General features: G+C 42.9%; 1 protein-coding gene across 1 annotated transcript; it reads right to left on the reverse strand.

Annotated features, from left to right (window-relative positions):
- Positions 1–705: 705 nt before the first annotated feature.
- cavin2a (caveolae associated protein 2a) lies at positions 706–17231 on the reverse strand. Its single transcript, XM_071486693.1, has 2 exons — positions 16539–17231; positions 706–4616 (listed from the first exon to the last, which is right to left on the reverse strand). Exons 1-2 carry the CDS (start codon positions 17088–17090, stop codon positions 3747–3749), a joined length of 1422 nt encoding a protein of 473 aa, XP_071342794.1. The 5' UTR covers positions 17091–17231; the 3' UTR covers positions 706–3746.
- Positions 17232–17589: the final 358 nt, after the last annotated feature.

Genomic DNA, 17589 nt, shown 5'->3' on the forward strand with positions numbered 1-17589 from the left:
AAAAAAAAAAAAAAAAAAAATCCCACCGAACCACTTTTGTTTATGTTTATCTGGCCCTTAGTGTCGTAATCCTGTCTGTCTGCTGACCACCCCAGATTTTCAGCCCCCGGGCCGTGGGCCTGAGCTGCCCTGCTCATCGGCTCTCCAGCCCCGGTTGTTTGCCCATGCTTTCCCGATCACTGGCTCTCCAGCCCCTGGGCCCTTTGCCCAAGTTAGACTGTAACTTAGTGGCCTGTAATGGTTCTATTTGAAGTGCTAATCTTTAAATTTAATCTAATTTAATCTAATCCAGCAATCCTCCTTCTTGATGGAGTTTCCTGAATTTTTATCCAGTCTTGTTTAAAACTTTCATGTCCTGTGTGGTGATTTTAATATTCATGTTGATAATCCTTAACTTTCAACATGTGTCTGGCCAAACTCATAACTGTGGCCACATTCCTGACTTTTTAGTCTGGCTGTAAAAGTTCCATCTGTGGAAATCAACCACTCCTTTCACTGAGAGTAATCCTCCTTGGTTTACCAATAGTTATCACAACACTGTGACCTACAGTCATTTCCAAACTTGCATACAGTGGGTCAAATGCAAGTCACTGTGATCACAACCAGATGATATAAACCGCTATTGTCTAATTCATGTGAAATGTGTGAAATTTACTCATCTCCTCTTTACCTTGAGGACAGCAAATAAAGACCACAAACAAAATATGGTTTTTATAAAATCTTTATTGATGTATACAATACTAGATTTTGAAGAGAAATTCCTGAATGTTTGCAAAATGCGTGAAACAAGTGTCAGGAGGAGTACATATAAACACTCAAGTGGCAGGGAAATTTCTGCTATGAAGGAAACTTCTTTGGTTTAAGTGGTTAACTAAATTATCAAGCTAAAAAGTTAAAACAAATATGATATTAAACACGATATCACTGCCTGTGCTGTAGGTAATCTGGTGTGAGCTTTTTTGCAAACAATGGTCCTCACATACGATCCAGATTTAAGAGGGATTTCAACACAAATAAAAACAGACTTTTACACACATAAACATGTAGATATTTATTTTTAGATATTAGAGATAGATATATATCTATATATAAAGATATAGATATATATATTACCATACAGACATATCACAAAAGTAACACATTTGCATAAGCAGAAATGGATCAAAGCCAGTCACATTTCAACCTTTACATTATAGAGGATGCACACATAAGCCTAGTGCTTGATCCTTTTAAAGTGATGTGATTTATACTAAGAAGAATTAAAAAGAAGAAATCTTCAGCCAAACTACGCACATTTAATGTAAATAGGCAACAACTTGTTTAAAATGATTTTTGTCTGTTTATTTTCCCCTTTCAGATCCAACTGAGCAGACTGGCAGGTTAGCTTTTATAACACATGAAGCACTAAAAAGGCTTTGAGTGCATTACTTTGTTGAGTACTGCTGAAAATATTTCTGTTACATCATATGCCTCAATAATAATAATAATATTAATTAATATTAATGAAAAGCAATTTCCTTGCATAGTTTAGATATGAAATTTTGCAGGCACCGTATTTTGACTTAAAGGAGTCAAGAATCTTATTTAGAGGCAGAATAATGGATGTTGGGTATTGTGGGGTAACTGAAACAGGTTTCTCAATCCTGCAGTGCCAACGTTTCGCTCCTATACCCCCTGAGGCATATTTCACTTCTCACTGTCTAATGCATTGCAGACACCTTTTTACCGAACAGCACATATGCATGACTCAAAGACAACTTGATCTTTCCTTTCCAACAACTGACATCCTTTCCTAAACTTCCCAACACCCATACATTTCACTACAAGCTCATGCTCAGGAGCCTCTAAAGGGGCAGAACACCTGTGGCTCCTGAGAGCATCTTCCTCTCTTTGCACTGTCTCAACATCCAGGCCAAGAGCATGAAAAATGGGCTAAGCAGTGGTCATCCGTCAAACCTAGGAATGCTGTCCTCTGCCTTTATCCACTTCTGTGACCTCTCTAGTATCTGGATCCTTGGCACCTGGTATCCCTTGCTAAATTATTTTTAGGGAGTCATGGCATGACACATCCGTAACTAAAGCTGGTAAAGCATGTGCAACTATGTGCAACAAGAGCAAGGTCACGTCATGGAAACTTTAGGATATGACATCAAAAATGAATCCGATTGTGACATATATTTGCACCTGCTTTAAACTTAATCTTTCTCTGTCTTTTTCTAGTTGATATCAAACCTTCAGTACGCCCCACCAAGCGGTAGCTGCAAGCAATTCCTTAAGAACAGAAAAAAAAAAAAGTTTGGGCATGTTTTACTATCACTCTTATCTATCACTCATACCAGCCTGTGCAAGGTAAGGGCACTGTGGGAGTATGTGTGTGCATGGGTCCAGGAGAGGCTTTAGTGATGTGTCCTGGTAAATGTATGTATGATAGTGTTTGTCTTTAACACGTGAAACTGAGTAAACATTCCCCCATGTAAGTTATGGATACCTGAAAGTAAAAGATGACTTATAAACACTCTAGTATCTTATAGTAAATACCCAAAGAGTAATGTCTCATGTAGAAAATGACAAAAAACATTCCTATACATAAACATACGAAGTAGCCCCCCAGAAAAGACAAAAGGGCTATAAAATGGACATTTAGCATGTCAGTACTAAAACCTGTAGGGTTATTTGTGTCAGTAAAATATTTTTCTCTCCACCTAGAGAAGCTTCTATGCTGCAGTGTCCTTCATTTGCGTTAGTGTGACTGAACTCAAACATAATTCTTTTATCTTTCGAGGGAACATCAAATAGGTGTCTTTTGCAAGAACATTTTGACTATTTCAAATGATTCTATGATATTCTGCTCTTCAATGATTCAAAGGTTAATTGTTGGTGGTCAATTGGCAATCACAAACTACTATAATATTTTTATGTACCTCATGCAACTCAGAGGGCACTCTAAGTAGATCATCAATAATAAGACTGGAAATAATAAACTGGATCTCACTAGGGAAGTAACATACAATTTGACAACTGCAAGTGAAGGACAGGAGACAGACTACTGAAGTGCAGTCACCCGTTAAGATCAGGGTGTTTTCAAGTGCAAAGAATTTGGTAAACAACCTCCAGTCCACTAAAAAAACACCCAAGGCCATGTTCACTGAAAACCCAGAAACTGCTCATTCCAACTCTTGCACAACCTGGCAACACACTGCCTCAATAGGCTGTGGGCAGTACCACTGCTGCCAAAGATTTACTATTTTTCATGAAAAACTGCAAAGAACAAAGAGACTACTTGTCAGTGTTGAGCAGAGGTCCAGAGGCAGACAAACACAGCAGGAGGGAGATAGCTGGCCCACCGCCCTGGAGATGAGCTGCTGTTGCGGCGGTGAGCACCAGTGGATGGGAGTGAGTTTTGATGCACTGATGCAATGTTGCTTACTCTAGACAAGCCAAGCAGAGAGCTTAACAGGCACTGTAAGTGAGGTGAGGCTGTTAATCTTGTTGCTTATGCAGATGGTGTCAAAGTTTTCAGACGATGCCGCTGATAATCAAAGGTGGTGTTGTAGAAAAGGTCCGAGGATGGACTATATTAGGAAGCTGACAGCATGTGTCTTGTTTATATGGATGTTTCTGACAACAACACAGGATTGCTTACAACCGAGGGATAATTTGCGCCTGCTGGGTGTTAAATGTAGAAACTTGAGGAAGAAGAGAAAGAAAGTGAAATTAGAACTGATGCTCAGTAAAATCAAATCATATTAAGACACTTGCTCCACAGCAGTTGCTGTAGGAATCTGGGCATCTGCTGCCGTCTCAACGGGGCTTTTGTGTTTCTCTCCTTCTTCCTCCTCGTCATCTTCCTCCTCACCAATATCTTCAACATGCTCTGGCACTGCCAGGCCAGCACATCGCTCACCATTAATCTCGCACTCAATGTTTGGTGCCTCTCCATTGAAGGTCAGCTGTGCCTTCATGCTGTCTGAGGTGGAGGGACTCAGCATCTCCTGAATCTCCTCCACAACACCTTCATGGGTATGCACCTCTGCCAAGGGAATCTCACCATCTAAGCTCCCCAAAGGAGCAATCTCCACATGAGCTTCTTCCCCGGGTGAGCCCATGTCGTGTGTGGGGACCTCCCCATCTCTGACCTTCTTTACGTTGAAGGTCATGGGAGACACCTTGAATGAGGAGGACTTGGCAGTCGGGCTCTTGGGATGGTTAGGGGTGAGACTCTTCCTGAGTTTCTCACGCTTCTCCGGCGGCACAATCTTGGTGGTGATCTGGGTCACCTTCTTCTCAAGGCTCTGGCGCGAAAAGGCCTTCTTGAGGCTATCAACCTTCTTCAGGCTGGAGCGCTTGAATTTGTCAGCCCTTCTCTCATATGTGCGGGAAGTGCCCACACCAGCCTCACCCTCAAACATCTCGTCTTCCTCCCGGTGTACTGCAAGATCATCTTCCTCATCTGAGGACAGGCTAATGGTCTGGAGACCCTCCTCTTGGGGACGGCTGCATTCAACAGAGCCTGCAATAGATGGAGTTGGGTGGGTGGATTCTGCATCATACTGGCTTGGTTGGGGGGTCTTGAGGGAGTCCTTGACGAACACGCTGGTGGGGATCTCATTGTCCTCCTAAGAAGAAGGACAGAAAAAGATGGTTAACTTTTGATCAGTTATAAAAAAAAAGCATGACTGTTTGAATCAGGCTTCAGTTTAATGAGAAATATGAGGAATTGTAACATAACGTTGATGTGTCCAATTTTCTCTAGATTGTAGTAAAATTTTGCAACTTATTGACCTCCTGAATGAGGATATATTTTAACGGTTGCATTTCAGCACATGAGCTCTTTTGTTTCAATTAGTTATGGTCGGGGTTAGATTTTGGCATGTTTACGTTCCAGTGCCTTTCGAGAAATTCTTGACACTGATGATTGAAGTTTACATCCAAACAGACATTCCCCATAAACATGTATGTGTATACTTCTGGCTATGGTTTGGCCCTTGTAAATGGACGTCTGTCTTTCATACACTCTGACACGTTGGGTGGGTCTGCCTGCTGAGGACTGTGGAAACCAGTTTCTGCATGCCTCCCCCAGTCGTCTCCCCAAGACGTGTGAGGAATTCCACCTGTTTCTCTGCAGGAGTCACACTCCTCTCACCATTTTCTGTTTCATGTCTCTCTCTGCCCCTCCTACAAAAGGCAAAACCTGATGCCTTTGTATGGGTTGATTTACATATACACTTGTATTTACCCATAACAAATCAAAATCCAGGACAGGCTTCACCGAACTGATAATAGGGAGCCATGTGAGTGGTTTTAGTTGTTGGTTGGACTACTGTGTAAGCAATCCTATTATATGTTCTTCCAAGTTTTATTTGGTGTTTGCCTCTGAATTTGTGAACTTTGCTACTCATTTTTAAAAAATTCGAACTATATGCATAGTGCAGACCTGTAGTGGAGCGACTCAAGATTTGAGATGTGGCAACATGAGATGTTTTACCTCATGATATGTCAAAACCAAGCACCAGTACAGGCCCCACGCATCCTTAGTACATGTTGGAATGACATACATTTTAATCACTTGTGGTTTCTGTGCATCATGCATGTAAGAATGAGTGTGCATGAAAGCATGCATGGCAACGCTTAGACATAGAGGTGCTTAAAGTGACAGGTTGCCATAAGTTGTTGGGGGGCTGCGCAACGCATCTTTCTTGGGATGTCATTAGCACATACTTGGGAACTGGGCTAACTAGATGGTCAAGAAGAGTCCTGCCTCCCGTCCACTCATCACTTTTTATCAACGACTTGTTTTTGCAGAAAAGGACAGTAGTATTTTGGCTGCAATTTGTCAGACAAAGGAAACTTCAGCCAATTTAAGCCAATTGTTATATTTTTGAAGTGGGTCAAATGTGTGAGATGAAATGATAGAGTTGCTCTGACAATTAAAGCCTATAGGATACTAAGTGGTAAAGAGAGCTATGTGACCATAACATAAAGAGAAATACTCCCTCAGTGATTAAAAAGCTCAATCACTATTGATTGATGAAGTGAATTTTCCTGATCTCCTGGTAATTTAAAACGAACACTCGGGATTAGGTCCAACTACTGTTTCACCATAATCCGAACCTTAAGAAGTGGAAAGCCGTGCAAAACAGCCGTCCTGCTTCCACCACCTCGCAGACACATGATACCTCTCGCCTTGATCTCAAACATGCAGGTATGATTCACAGTTCAGGTGTGTGCCAAACATGTGTGGCATCTCCCAGCTAATGCTAATAAATCTGTCAGTGTGTTCTCAAAGGTACAATAACAACATTACCAACAGGGCCACATTTTCTGTGGTACATGGGAAGATAAAAAAACAATAAACATTTAAGAACTTTAGATTACATGGTGTAACATGTGATAGAGTTGTGTTGATTATTTGAGGTTGATAAATTACACACACTGGTCTTCTTCTGGTGTAGAAGACCTGTTATTTGTCCTCATAATAGGCAGCACTTATAAACATGAAAGAACTGCTTTTCCATACACGTGGACAGTTTGTGAGTTTAATTTACCCCCAACAACCACTAGAGGTATGTCATTCATCCTAAAAAAAAACAAAAAAAATAACGCACTCTGGGTTTGTAACTCCAAATCCAAAAACACAAAGGAAGCACCTTGGGGAGCAGCTCTGGTTACCACCACCTCTCATCTGGTTGAACTGTAATCCCTCCCTTTCAGTTTTGTTCTCCGTAGCTCCCGCCTGTCACGTCTGAATCAGCAGTGTCTGAATGCCCCATTTTGCTGTTGGTCTGACACTGCACCACACCCACAGAGACTGTGTGGATCTAAACATGTTCGTGCAAACTCAGATCAGAAAGTCAGCTACTGTGTGAGTGATAGCTTTTTTTAAAGCACAAGAGATTCTGTACAAATACCAGAGATGGTATCCCTTCAAACCTTGTGCTTATCTTCTCTTTGCTGATGAACACAAACAGTTTTATCAGCAAAAAGTGTGAGATAGCTTAAGCTTTAGACACCCACCTATCTGATCAATCATGATTAGAAAATCACAGCCGATATTGCCTCTCCTGACCCTCAGTGGAGTGCTACCTAATAATAATAAAAGAAAGACTAATTGTTGACCGATTGTTTGGTGACGTGGAGGTTTCTAAAAGATTCACTCTTCACACTTCTGCTCCAGTCTGGGCATGTCATCGACTTTCAGATTTGGCTCAAACATGTTTGATATAATCAGTGTGAGTGCTGGAGAACATCTGAGAAACTCAAACACCTTTGAATGAAATCTGAATCCTCCTACATACTGTACTACACCTACTGCACTAACAAAGTTTAAAAAGTTGTTTGATTTGTGTGTTATTCCTGTGTTAGCTGACTTTACTTAGTTTTACTGGGGAACATTATGGTTATGTGACTGTTCGCCCCGAGGAGTTAAACAGTGGGAAATGAGTGTGTCCCCAGTTTAACTCCACAAAATCTTGGCAAGCAAACTACAACAAACACATTTTCCCTAAATACCATTTGACCCAGGTCTGTACTGTGTGTGTGTGTGTGTGTGTGTGTGTGTGTGTGTGTGTGTGTGTGTGTGTGTGTGTGTGTGTGTGGGCCTCACATTCTGGTATGTCTCTCTTGGGAACCCCGTTATTTAATGCGTCCTCTAAGGAAACACTCATTAGCCACCGAGAATGTGATACAGTATGTGTAAGCATGTGTGTGTGTGTGTGTGTGTTTGAATGTCTGTGTAGGACACAGACTGTTGTTTTAAAAAAACTGTTTAAGGTGAAAGAAAATGTTAATACACTTGGAGTGAACCAAAAAACAAAGTTAATTCAATCGTGCAGCAAGTTTACTGTACTTAAAGCAGAGCACACTCCAAAGAGATTCTGTACAAACGCTTATGTAATGAAGTTCAAGATCTTATTCAGCACTTGCACGGTAGAGTTGCCATCTAATTGCAACTCCTGGAAGGTGTTACTAAGCCAGAGCTTATAGAAGTCAGCTCTATTCAAGCCGAGGGAGATCAGGGCGGGACGTCACAGCTGACTGAGAGAGCTCAGATGGGCTAATGTTCCTTTGTGAGTGTGTGTTTCTGTGTATACCATGTGTGTAATGGTACCCTATACTGTTGCTTCTGCCCCTCTCCCCTTGCCTTTGTCTATATTCTCTGTACAGGCATCTGCACACTTCTGCAGTGACACTGTATTACACTGGGTGATATGGCTGAAATCTAGAAATCTATATAATATAATATTATATGTATTTCTGAGCTGTGTATATCTAGTTTTGCATGTACTTAGTTATATCTATGTGTGTGTGTGTGTGTGTGTGTGTGTAAGTGATTTAAACAGGTGTGTTTTCTTGGTTCTTCAGATGATGAATGGAGGTTTTCCTAATCCTAAGAGGCGAGGCTGGTACAGGTGTGTTGGCACAGTGAGTCAGGTGCCTCTGGGGGACTGCACCAATGAGAGAGTACACCACCACCACCTACACCACCACACACAGAAATGCATGTGTGCACACCTTTGCTATTATCAAGCCCCTTCAATTACTTTGTTACAGAATGAGAAAAACAAGAGGTTTAGTTTAAATGAAACAGGGAGACAAGCAGTTGCAGACAAACCGAATGCGCGGCCTCAGATGTTTTTTATTGATCGCGATCAGACTTCTTCATAGTGCAACATTTCAAACACAGGGAGAGACAAAAGACAAAGCCCTGACTCTGAACACTCTCCTTTTCTCTTCTCTTAATTTCCTCCTACTCTCCCTTTATTCTCTTAATTTGCCTGTTATCTTTATCTGTAGCAAAATCTACCTCATTCAAGGTGACCAAGTAAACACTATCCCTTACACTATTGTCCCTGTACCGTCTCCACATACTCAAACTCACACATAGTTCCATCCATTCAAGGAACAACTGCACTACAGCCTCCACCTGCAACATGGGATAGTGCAAATTTGCCTATATCTGCATATGTTTCCATTATATTACATCCCTCCCATTACAGTGCAGTGAGCTGTTTTACAGTTCAACCCCTTCCCAGCTTGTGATGCAACAACCCCCCATTCAGATGTGCATGTAGAGCCATCTGTGGACAGAGGAAGGACAGAAGGAAGGAAGGAAAGGAAATGGAATTTTGCTATTTGACATGTGACTGATTTAACTCAAAAACACGATAAACTCTCAATGCACTCCACAGCGTACCAGCGTGACGTCTGTACACTGCCTTTAACTAATGAATATGCACAAAAATATTCAAACAGATAAAACCTTTGTCAAGATCTTACCTCAACAACACACCACCGTATCAAGTATGATCAAACTGCAACAAATATTAAGGTTCCTTGTATCATAAATATCCCCTCGCCAACTTTAGGCCAATTCTTGGCCTCTACCCATAAAGCTTTGCATAACAAGTTAGGGCATTCTTTCCCTTCCCCGCCCCTCCCATGTGTGCCTCACCAAAAGAAAACATGGCATGTTTACTGGCCTTGCAAGCTTGTGAAATTGCACAACACAATACCCAATTGAGATGCAATGTAATGCTGTGATGCAGATAGTCTGTAGATCAAGGCAGCTCTAGAGAGGCGGCTATTATTCCTGATGACACAAACGATGATGTCGGACGTCTGAAAAAAACTTCACTCAACCCATAATTTACAGGAGAGCAGTCTGTGCGCTTCGGATGATTATAGGTCCCTTATTGTGTAATATGAGCTCTCCAGTCGTTATAATGAATTTCAAACATGGCATGATATTGATTGTTATAACCCCATGGTTTACTGGACCGTTGAGATCTCGCTGCTTCTTCTGCATCAACCAGACCTAACTCTCTACATGTATGATGAATGATGTAAAGTCATCTTCAGCACTGTCACTACAACGTTCCTGCACAATTACAGTTTGTAGTTTCTCCGGTTGCTCCCCGGCTTTGCTAATCTCCTGTAGCTCTTTTATTTACATCTCCCAAGATCCTCCTGGAGACATTGCTTCAGCACATTCTCATACTTTGCATATCAGAGCCATTGTTTGATAAGGGGCTGCGCTGAGATACCATGAGCGCTTTTGATAAAGCCACAACCAATTGTCACAATGTTTACGATGTATGGAGGTCAATGGGCATGAGTGTCTGCAGAGAGGCCAGGAAGTCATGGTGTTATCTCAGGACATGTTGTATTTTCATGTTTTATTTAAGAGAAGAGAAATAAGAACTCTGAGAACCAAAATGGCCATTGTTTCCCTCTTTCCTGCCATGGATGGAGTGGCCTTAGTGAAGGGACTGGTTGGACACTTGGGTTTGAGAAGTCAAGAACGAGCATGTAGACCTGAAGTCTAATGTCAGAGAAAATAAAGGAGGCGATAGAAGGAGTCTAAAGAGGATAGTTTCATTTTTTTTAATAACACGATTGAACCGTGGCAGGTTACCAGCACCACAACTCCCTGCACAAATGTGATGAAATAGAGAAAGCTCAAGAGAAAATGTGCGAGTAAGAGTTAAGTGTGAGGGTTAGGGTGTCCTTATTAACACCTGCTGCACAAAGAAAAACATGCTAAATATGTGCTCTTGGCAAATCTGAAGACAAAGAAGTGCACTGCATCATGGGAGACTAAACTGAGCTACCGCCCTTACTTGTCTTTGCATAAATAGTTTTTTTGTATTGTCCATATTGCTTTGTAAAAAAGTTAAATTTAGGGAATCGTTTTGTATATTTCTCATGCCATCAACTTTTAGTTAACTGCAAATAAAAACAACAAAAAATGACATAATTTACATATATAGGCAACAACCTGACTAGCCTATAGCCAGCAAGTCCAAACAGACATTAAAAGTCTGTTGTGGAAGCTCACTAAGACGCATGGATATTATCATCACTGCTCCGTGTTATTAAAGCTGTTAAAAGGAGTATTTTATACCTGGAATCTGCAGCTACAAACTTGCCTTTGCCTCGGAGACTGAAACAGTTCAACAGACTTGTCAAACCTGAATGTGACATAAGACAGAACAGACTTCAGGTGCAACTTCCCCGTCTAAACACATGTCTTTTGCCTGTACAGTTTGCAAACTTAAGTATAATCTCTTATCCAAACTCACTCTTCATTGTCTACTGTCATTAGTTGACAAACAGACTACATCTTTCACATCATCTTTTTTCCTCTGCCCATCACCTCTGTCTGTATATATTTATTTACCTCTCCTTTGCTCATCTCCCTTTGTTAGTTTCTGTTTTCTGAAAACCCGCAGGATTAACAGAGGAATGAACCCCAAAGCAAAAATAAGACAAATAACATAACAAGAAGCCAAGCTGTAAACACACATCACTGTTCACTTAAAAAAATACATTTCCCTAAAGGCTGCACTGCAGTGTAAGAGTATCAACACAGAGACAACTTTTACTCTTTGGATTCTCGAACCCGACTGATTCTTTCTCAGGTTGTGGAGTACAGAAATGCATGAAAATCACCGGGCTTTTCTCCACGGAGTCCAGGCTTTTATATGTGGTCAGCATATTATTAAACAAGATATGTAGCAAGTTACATCACAGACCTCTTTCATGGCCGACAAATGTAATAGGTAGAAAAGCACAGGTGTAATTAATGTCATTAGTGTCAAGTATCACAATAAGCCATTCGAGAGAGCCTGCAGGCTGAAACTGTATGAATGCTGCCATACATGCAGCTGTGCTTATCCTTCCACGACCTGTCCAAATGTCTGCCATGAAAACCTTCAACGATAAACTCATTTCATCTGCGTTTGACTGAGATATTCTGACTAACGCTAACGAGCTAGCTGCTCGCTACCTGTTGAAAACAACATGATGCAATCAGCTAGATTCTTCGACTAAAGCCTCCACACAGCTCCAAAGCCTCCACACCCACAAGTCACTTTTAATTGAACACAGGTAAAATTAGAAAATGAGACATTTTCTGAGCAGCCTGTGGTCTGCAATTGCTTCAGCAGCTAGCTTAGTCCTGTCCTTAGTCCAGAGTTTACACACTGTCCGACTCCGAATAAAACCCTGAACACGGCTAACATTAGTAAGTTGGCTAAGAGGTTGGCAACTTTGGAGCTATTTCTTTGCTATTTCTTTGCTATTTCTTTGCTATTTCTTTGCTTCTCACTGCTGAGACAAACTTTGCTGTAACACAACTCTACACTTGCGGTTATATAATCAGCATAAACGACAAATACTGTCTGACATGTTTCCAAACATAACAGTGGGTCCATGAATTTCTGTTGATATATTGTCTGTAGATTTTCTGTTTCTCTCACTTCCACAGTGGAATAAGTAACAGTAACTACCATGTTACTCTAAGTTGGCTACCCTATTACTTTAAACACCTGTAGAGGTTAAAGCACGGTGGCGCACCATGATTGAATGCACTGCTCTGGGCTATAAAGCTGGTGCAGTATATTATCTGCTGGAGTGGGACACTCAATACATCTCAGCTGTAGCCTACAGCCAGTGGCCTGCTCCAACCTGCAGAGATGGATACGGCTTTATAATGGAAGATTCTACCCAGAACACATGCAATACGTGCACTCTGATAACATTCACAAATATCTAATATCATGTCTGGGAGGATGTTAGTCAAGTTTAACCCTCAAGTGCTAAACTAATCTTTTCCTGTAGTAAAGCTTCAGTTAGTATCAGTTCTGATTTGCATGCAGACAGGATCCTGAACACTGCTTAGTCTTATTCTATTATTTAGTATTATTTAATTTCAGAATACTGACCTTTGTGTCATCAGGCTACAGTAAAGGTAAGAGCTCGGGGGCAGGGCTGGGAACAGAATTACCAGTTTGTCCTCCATCTTTGAGTATCAACAGCATGAGTGCGGAAAAACACACTTTACTTCCTGCTGCTGAAAGCTAAGTTTAAGTCTTAACCCTTGGTCAAGTGTCAGTATACAAAAGCTCTATGACGACCGGTGGCAAAGCAAATAACGTGGCAATGACTAAAGTTAAGCTCCAAAGCTTTGTGAGCATCTTCTGTGATGAATGACACGTCAGGATGTGGTGAAGGATGGAAACGTTTCACAATCTGGAAGGTTGACAATTCATCTTAACTTAATCAACGAGTGAAGCTGACTGATGATGGAGTTATCAACGGTCAAGAACAACTCTTATTTCACCACAGGTCCTCCAGCACAACTTCCAGCAACAAAAGAACAAGCTGCAGTCACTGTATTTACTTTGGCTGAGGAGGAATTCCTCTTTCCTTGATATGAAAGTTCTTTGATAGTGTGTGAGAGCTGCGACTGCTGTCACTCTCTGCCTGCCTGCGATTAGGGATCCCAAAAACACAGACAGGCACCAAACATCCTCTTCCCATCCCACCGACGCAGTCGCACAGCTCCCTCCTCGCTACTGAACATCTAGCAAAAACTCCGAATCGGGCCCCACATGTGCAAAGGGAGCAAATTAAATTCTCACAGCGTTCAAATTCAGTTTGCCATTGCGGCTTGACTTGTTTGTTGTGATGAAATTCCGCTGTGAAATAAACACAGATGGGGAGATTAAGATCCACTCAGAAATAAATGACTTCTGTCGCAGGGAATTTCATTTGAAATGTGCCGTATTTCATGAAGCAGGCCACAGCGATGCAGAAAAGATAAGCTATAAGATCTCCTGGAAGACTGTTGATATTGAAACACTCAGGTGAAGAGCCTTTGAAATTAATCTGTGTGACAAATAACAGAAAAACTAAAACAACACAAAATATTTCACCTGTACAAACAATAATTACCAAATCGGTGTTTAAACTGTACACAGAGGGATCTCAGATGGCTGGGAATGGAGTGTGTTTCACATGCATACGTCAGTGTTTGTGCGCAGGCATGAAGAGGGGAGGGCCATATGGAGACAGGAAAAGCACTGGTGCACAGAAACAAACAAACAAAGGGCCAAGCAGCAGTAATTAAGTCCTCATTAGTCCTCGTTATGCACAGGAACGCAGCGGAGCGGCAGACAGCGCTGTCATTTCTGACCAAATGTGTCCAAAGCTTGGAGCTGCCATAGACCCCTGCTCTGTGCATAGAGAGCGTTTACCCAGAAGCCCTCCACGTTTCCACCTCAGCTGGCACGTACACTGTGATGAGTAGTTTGGATCAGTTTTGTCATGTGGGGAGGAGGGGGAGGAGGGTCCCTCAGCCAATAGTAACGGGGCTGGTATAGTAGAGGCTGGCTCTTGGTGGGTGCACAGCAAATGCGCGTGTGTGTTATCAAAGAGCACTCTGAGGAGTGCACCATGTGTTTTAGTGTAGTTTCAGAGAACCATGACAGGTGGCTTGAACTAAGTGATCACACGAAAGGTGGAGTTTGTATGAAAGACAAAAAAAAAAGGGGAGCAATGCAAGCCAAAACATACCAGACAAGAAAATTAGAGCCCAGCCAGCACCAGGTGGAGAAAAACAAGAAAAAGACAAAATAATGAAGGCAAAAAAAAAAAAAGGAGATGAGGTGAGGCAGAAAGTGATGGACACAGAAAAGAGTCAACACAGGAGAAGGAACAAGGGCTGCACTTAGTTCTTTTATTTCCCGCTCTCCTCAGGCACGCCGAGTCTCATTTACTGGCTCAGTAACTGCGCACACCTGACCCAACACATCAGCATGACATCCAATGGGCAAGCTGCACGCACACACGAGATGTATACACACACACACACACACACACACACACACACACGCCCTAGAGGTCATACCTGGCCCTGCTACACCCATCTGCAAATGCTCTGCTCTTAGTTTGACTGAAGAAGGAAAAAATCTCAGCAGGAATCAGATAAGCACTTTTAAACAGGAGCCTGTGAGCAACACAACACTCAAGAGAGATGCAGGAACTTTAAATTATACTCCTACTGTAATAATGCCATATAATAAAGTATAAAACACTAGCAGCCACTGTCCACTCTCACTATCCCTCCCTCCTAGCAAATAAAAAGCGACCGAGGATGTGTTTAAAATCGATCCTGGGTGCCTCGCCCACAGGCACAGAGCCACCTTGTACTGGGTAAGGTCTTGGCACCTGTTGCATTTGAACAACAGAGCCTCAGTACCTGGGAAACCAGATAACAACGGCAGTTAAGAGCTCTCAGTGACTCCGGTTGTGTCAACAATGGCCCCCCTTTTTGCTGCCTGGGCTCACACTCGTATGCACACGCTCAGACGCACCCACACACCCACCCACACACACACACACACACACACACACAAGCATGAAAAACCATGCACAAAGCAATCAAATAATCATGCCTCGATCACTGATTTTTTTTTTTGGTCGAGTGGCAATGGATACATCAGCTTTCATCTGCTTGATTATCTGTCAAGAATATAAGTTAAGGTCTATTTTATGTAATCAGCAGGAGTCTCAGCTATTTCATGTATTGAGATAAGTGAGGGATGGGTTATGTAAGGATATTCCTCCCACTTTCCACTCATGATTTCCTGGGGAAACTGGAAGGTTTATCGCTTTTTTTCAGCGCCAGGATAGAGTTTTACCCTCAAAGGTGTGATGTGGCAGTTAAAGTGGTAAATCCATCCAAAAAGCCATCTGTCTGTCTGAATTATGACTGTGGGGTGTAAACAGATCTTGTCAAAGTCAGTATCTGAGCCCTCCTCTATTATCCTCTGTAACTCCATTCCCAGACACACCCTTCTTCTCTCTCTCTCTCTCTCTCTCTCTCTCTCTCTCTCTCTCTCTCTCTCTCTCACACACACACACACGCACACGCACAAAGGACATGAGAGGGAAGAGCTTCATATATATGCACGTGGATGAACGCTGTAAAGATTTTAACCCATGTTCAGGCTAAGTAACCAGATTATATTTTGCATTTCGGTGAAATCCTCTGTTCTTGGAGGTGTGTTTGAAATATATTTCCTCGAGTCAAAAAACAGCGAAACAGCTCTCCACATCACTCTGCAGGCCGCTGAAGTCCTGTCCAACAGATCTCAAGTGTTGAAAATCTAATAACTTTGCTATTCACCTGCAGCATGTCACGTGTCCGTGCCAACAAAGCATCATGAGACATTTGCACACATCCGCACACTCCCATTACTTCAGTCAAATATGAATGCAAATATGACTCACATACACACACACACACTAGAATGAAAAGTCCATAATGCAAATGTGTCCTATGAAAAACACATAACACACCATAAAGGGGTAATCAAGGCATTTAATATTGTACTTTATAGAGTTGTCTCCATGCACAAATTTTAAAAAAGAGTATGATCAATGTCGAAACAACAGAAGCCTCAATATCCTGACTTTGTCTCAAGCACTATTTCCTGCATCTCCCATGATATAACATTTTTCATCAGATGGTGTCAAAGGGCCACACTTCCAGTTTGTGTTGCAGGCTTCAATCCAAAACGAATTTACCCTGATGACACCAGCAGGGTTCAAACCAGAGCCGCTGAGGATATTACACAACCTGCCACTGCTCCTCACATGTAAACTGAACCTCTAAAATCCCCAAAGCAGACCAGCACACAACAGGCTGTAACACTTTGAATCAGAAGGTGGTAACTATGCTTGTCCCTCACCTGGAAAATGAGCACTTTGAAGTGGTTCCTCTTCAGCAGGTGGCTGTGGTTGGCCTCCAGCTTCTTCACCTGCACCGCCTGTTTGTCCAAGCGCTCCCTCACGTCCTTCAGGTGCCCGCTGACCTTGCGGGAGCGCTCCAGCAGCTTGCTGACGCTGTTGGAGGTGGAGATGTGGGTCTTGGACAGGCGGGTCACGTCTCCCTGCACGACCTGCACGGCGCCCTCCAGGTCGGCCTGTCGCTGCTCCATCCGCTGCTGGTTCTCCTGCACCGCCTCCAGCATGTTGACCAGCTTGTCCAGCAGCGCCACCACGGTGATGGCGCTCACCTGGCCGCGGTCGATCGGGCTGCCCGGCGCGGCTCCGGACGGGCTGGTCGGACTTTTGAAGCCGAGCCGGGAGAGAGTGCCGGTCGGGGTCGGGGAGGACGGGGCGGAGGACCGGCTGAAGCTGGGGATCAGGACTTCCGCGGTGTCGGGCTGCTGCTGCTGCGGGATGGTGTGCGTGCTGCCCGAGATGCTGCTGGGCCCCGCTTGGGACGCGTCTTCTTCCATGGCGCACAGGTGGTCAGATGTCCCGCTGTGATGGGATGACGGATTCTCCCAGACTCAGAGAGCAAGTAAAGTAAAGTTTGACTGTTTTTTACTTACACCCTCTCTCTCTCTCTCTCTCTCTCTCTCTCTCTCTCTGGCTGTGAACTTTCAAAACACCTCCCCTGCAACCCCGAAGGGAGGGGCGTGGTTGCTATGGAAACCGCGCGGGCCTAGCCCCATTGACAGATCAGAGGTAGAGTTAGTGGGTGAGTGTGTGTCCTTCCTTGTATGCTTGCTTCCTTGCTCTGTGTGTTCTCATGCAATTATTATACCAGCCATTCCTGCCTGGCTGCCTCTGCAAAACATGTGCGAAAGCTATGTTTTTGTATTTTAGGCTTTTAGGCTGCCAAATTGTACTGGATTGTATTGTAATTGAGTGTGTGTGTGTGTGTGTGTGTGTGTGTGTGTGTGTGTGTGTGTGTGTGTGTGTGTGAAAAAACAATAAAACAATGAAGCTATG

Source organism: Trachinotus anak, unplaced genomic scaffold (genome assembly GCF_046630095.1).
Source record: "Trachinotus anak isolate AG129_WGS33_773 ecotype Australia unplaced genomic scaffold, CSIRO_AGI_Tana_v1 ptg000001l, whole genome shotgun sequence".
Taxonomy (NCBI): Eukaryota; Metazoa; Chordata; class Actinopteri; order Carangiformes; family Carangidae; genus Trachinotus; species Trachinotus anak.

Bases quoted from the DNA above. Each gene is read 5' to 3' on its own strand.
- cavin2a (XM_071486693.1), bottom strand. From the start codon at position 17,090: ATGGAAGAAGACGCGTCCCAAGCGGGGCCCAGCAGCATCTCGGGCAGC. The intron at 4,617-16,538 runs GTGAGGGACAAG...CCTTCTTCTTAG, and splicing joins TCAAAGTGCTCATTTTCCAG to GAGGACAATGAGATCCCCAC.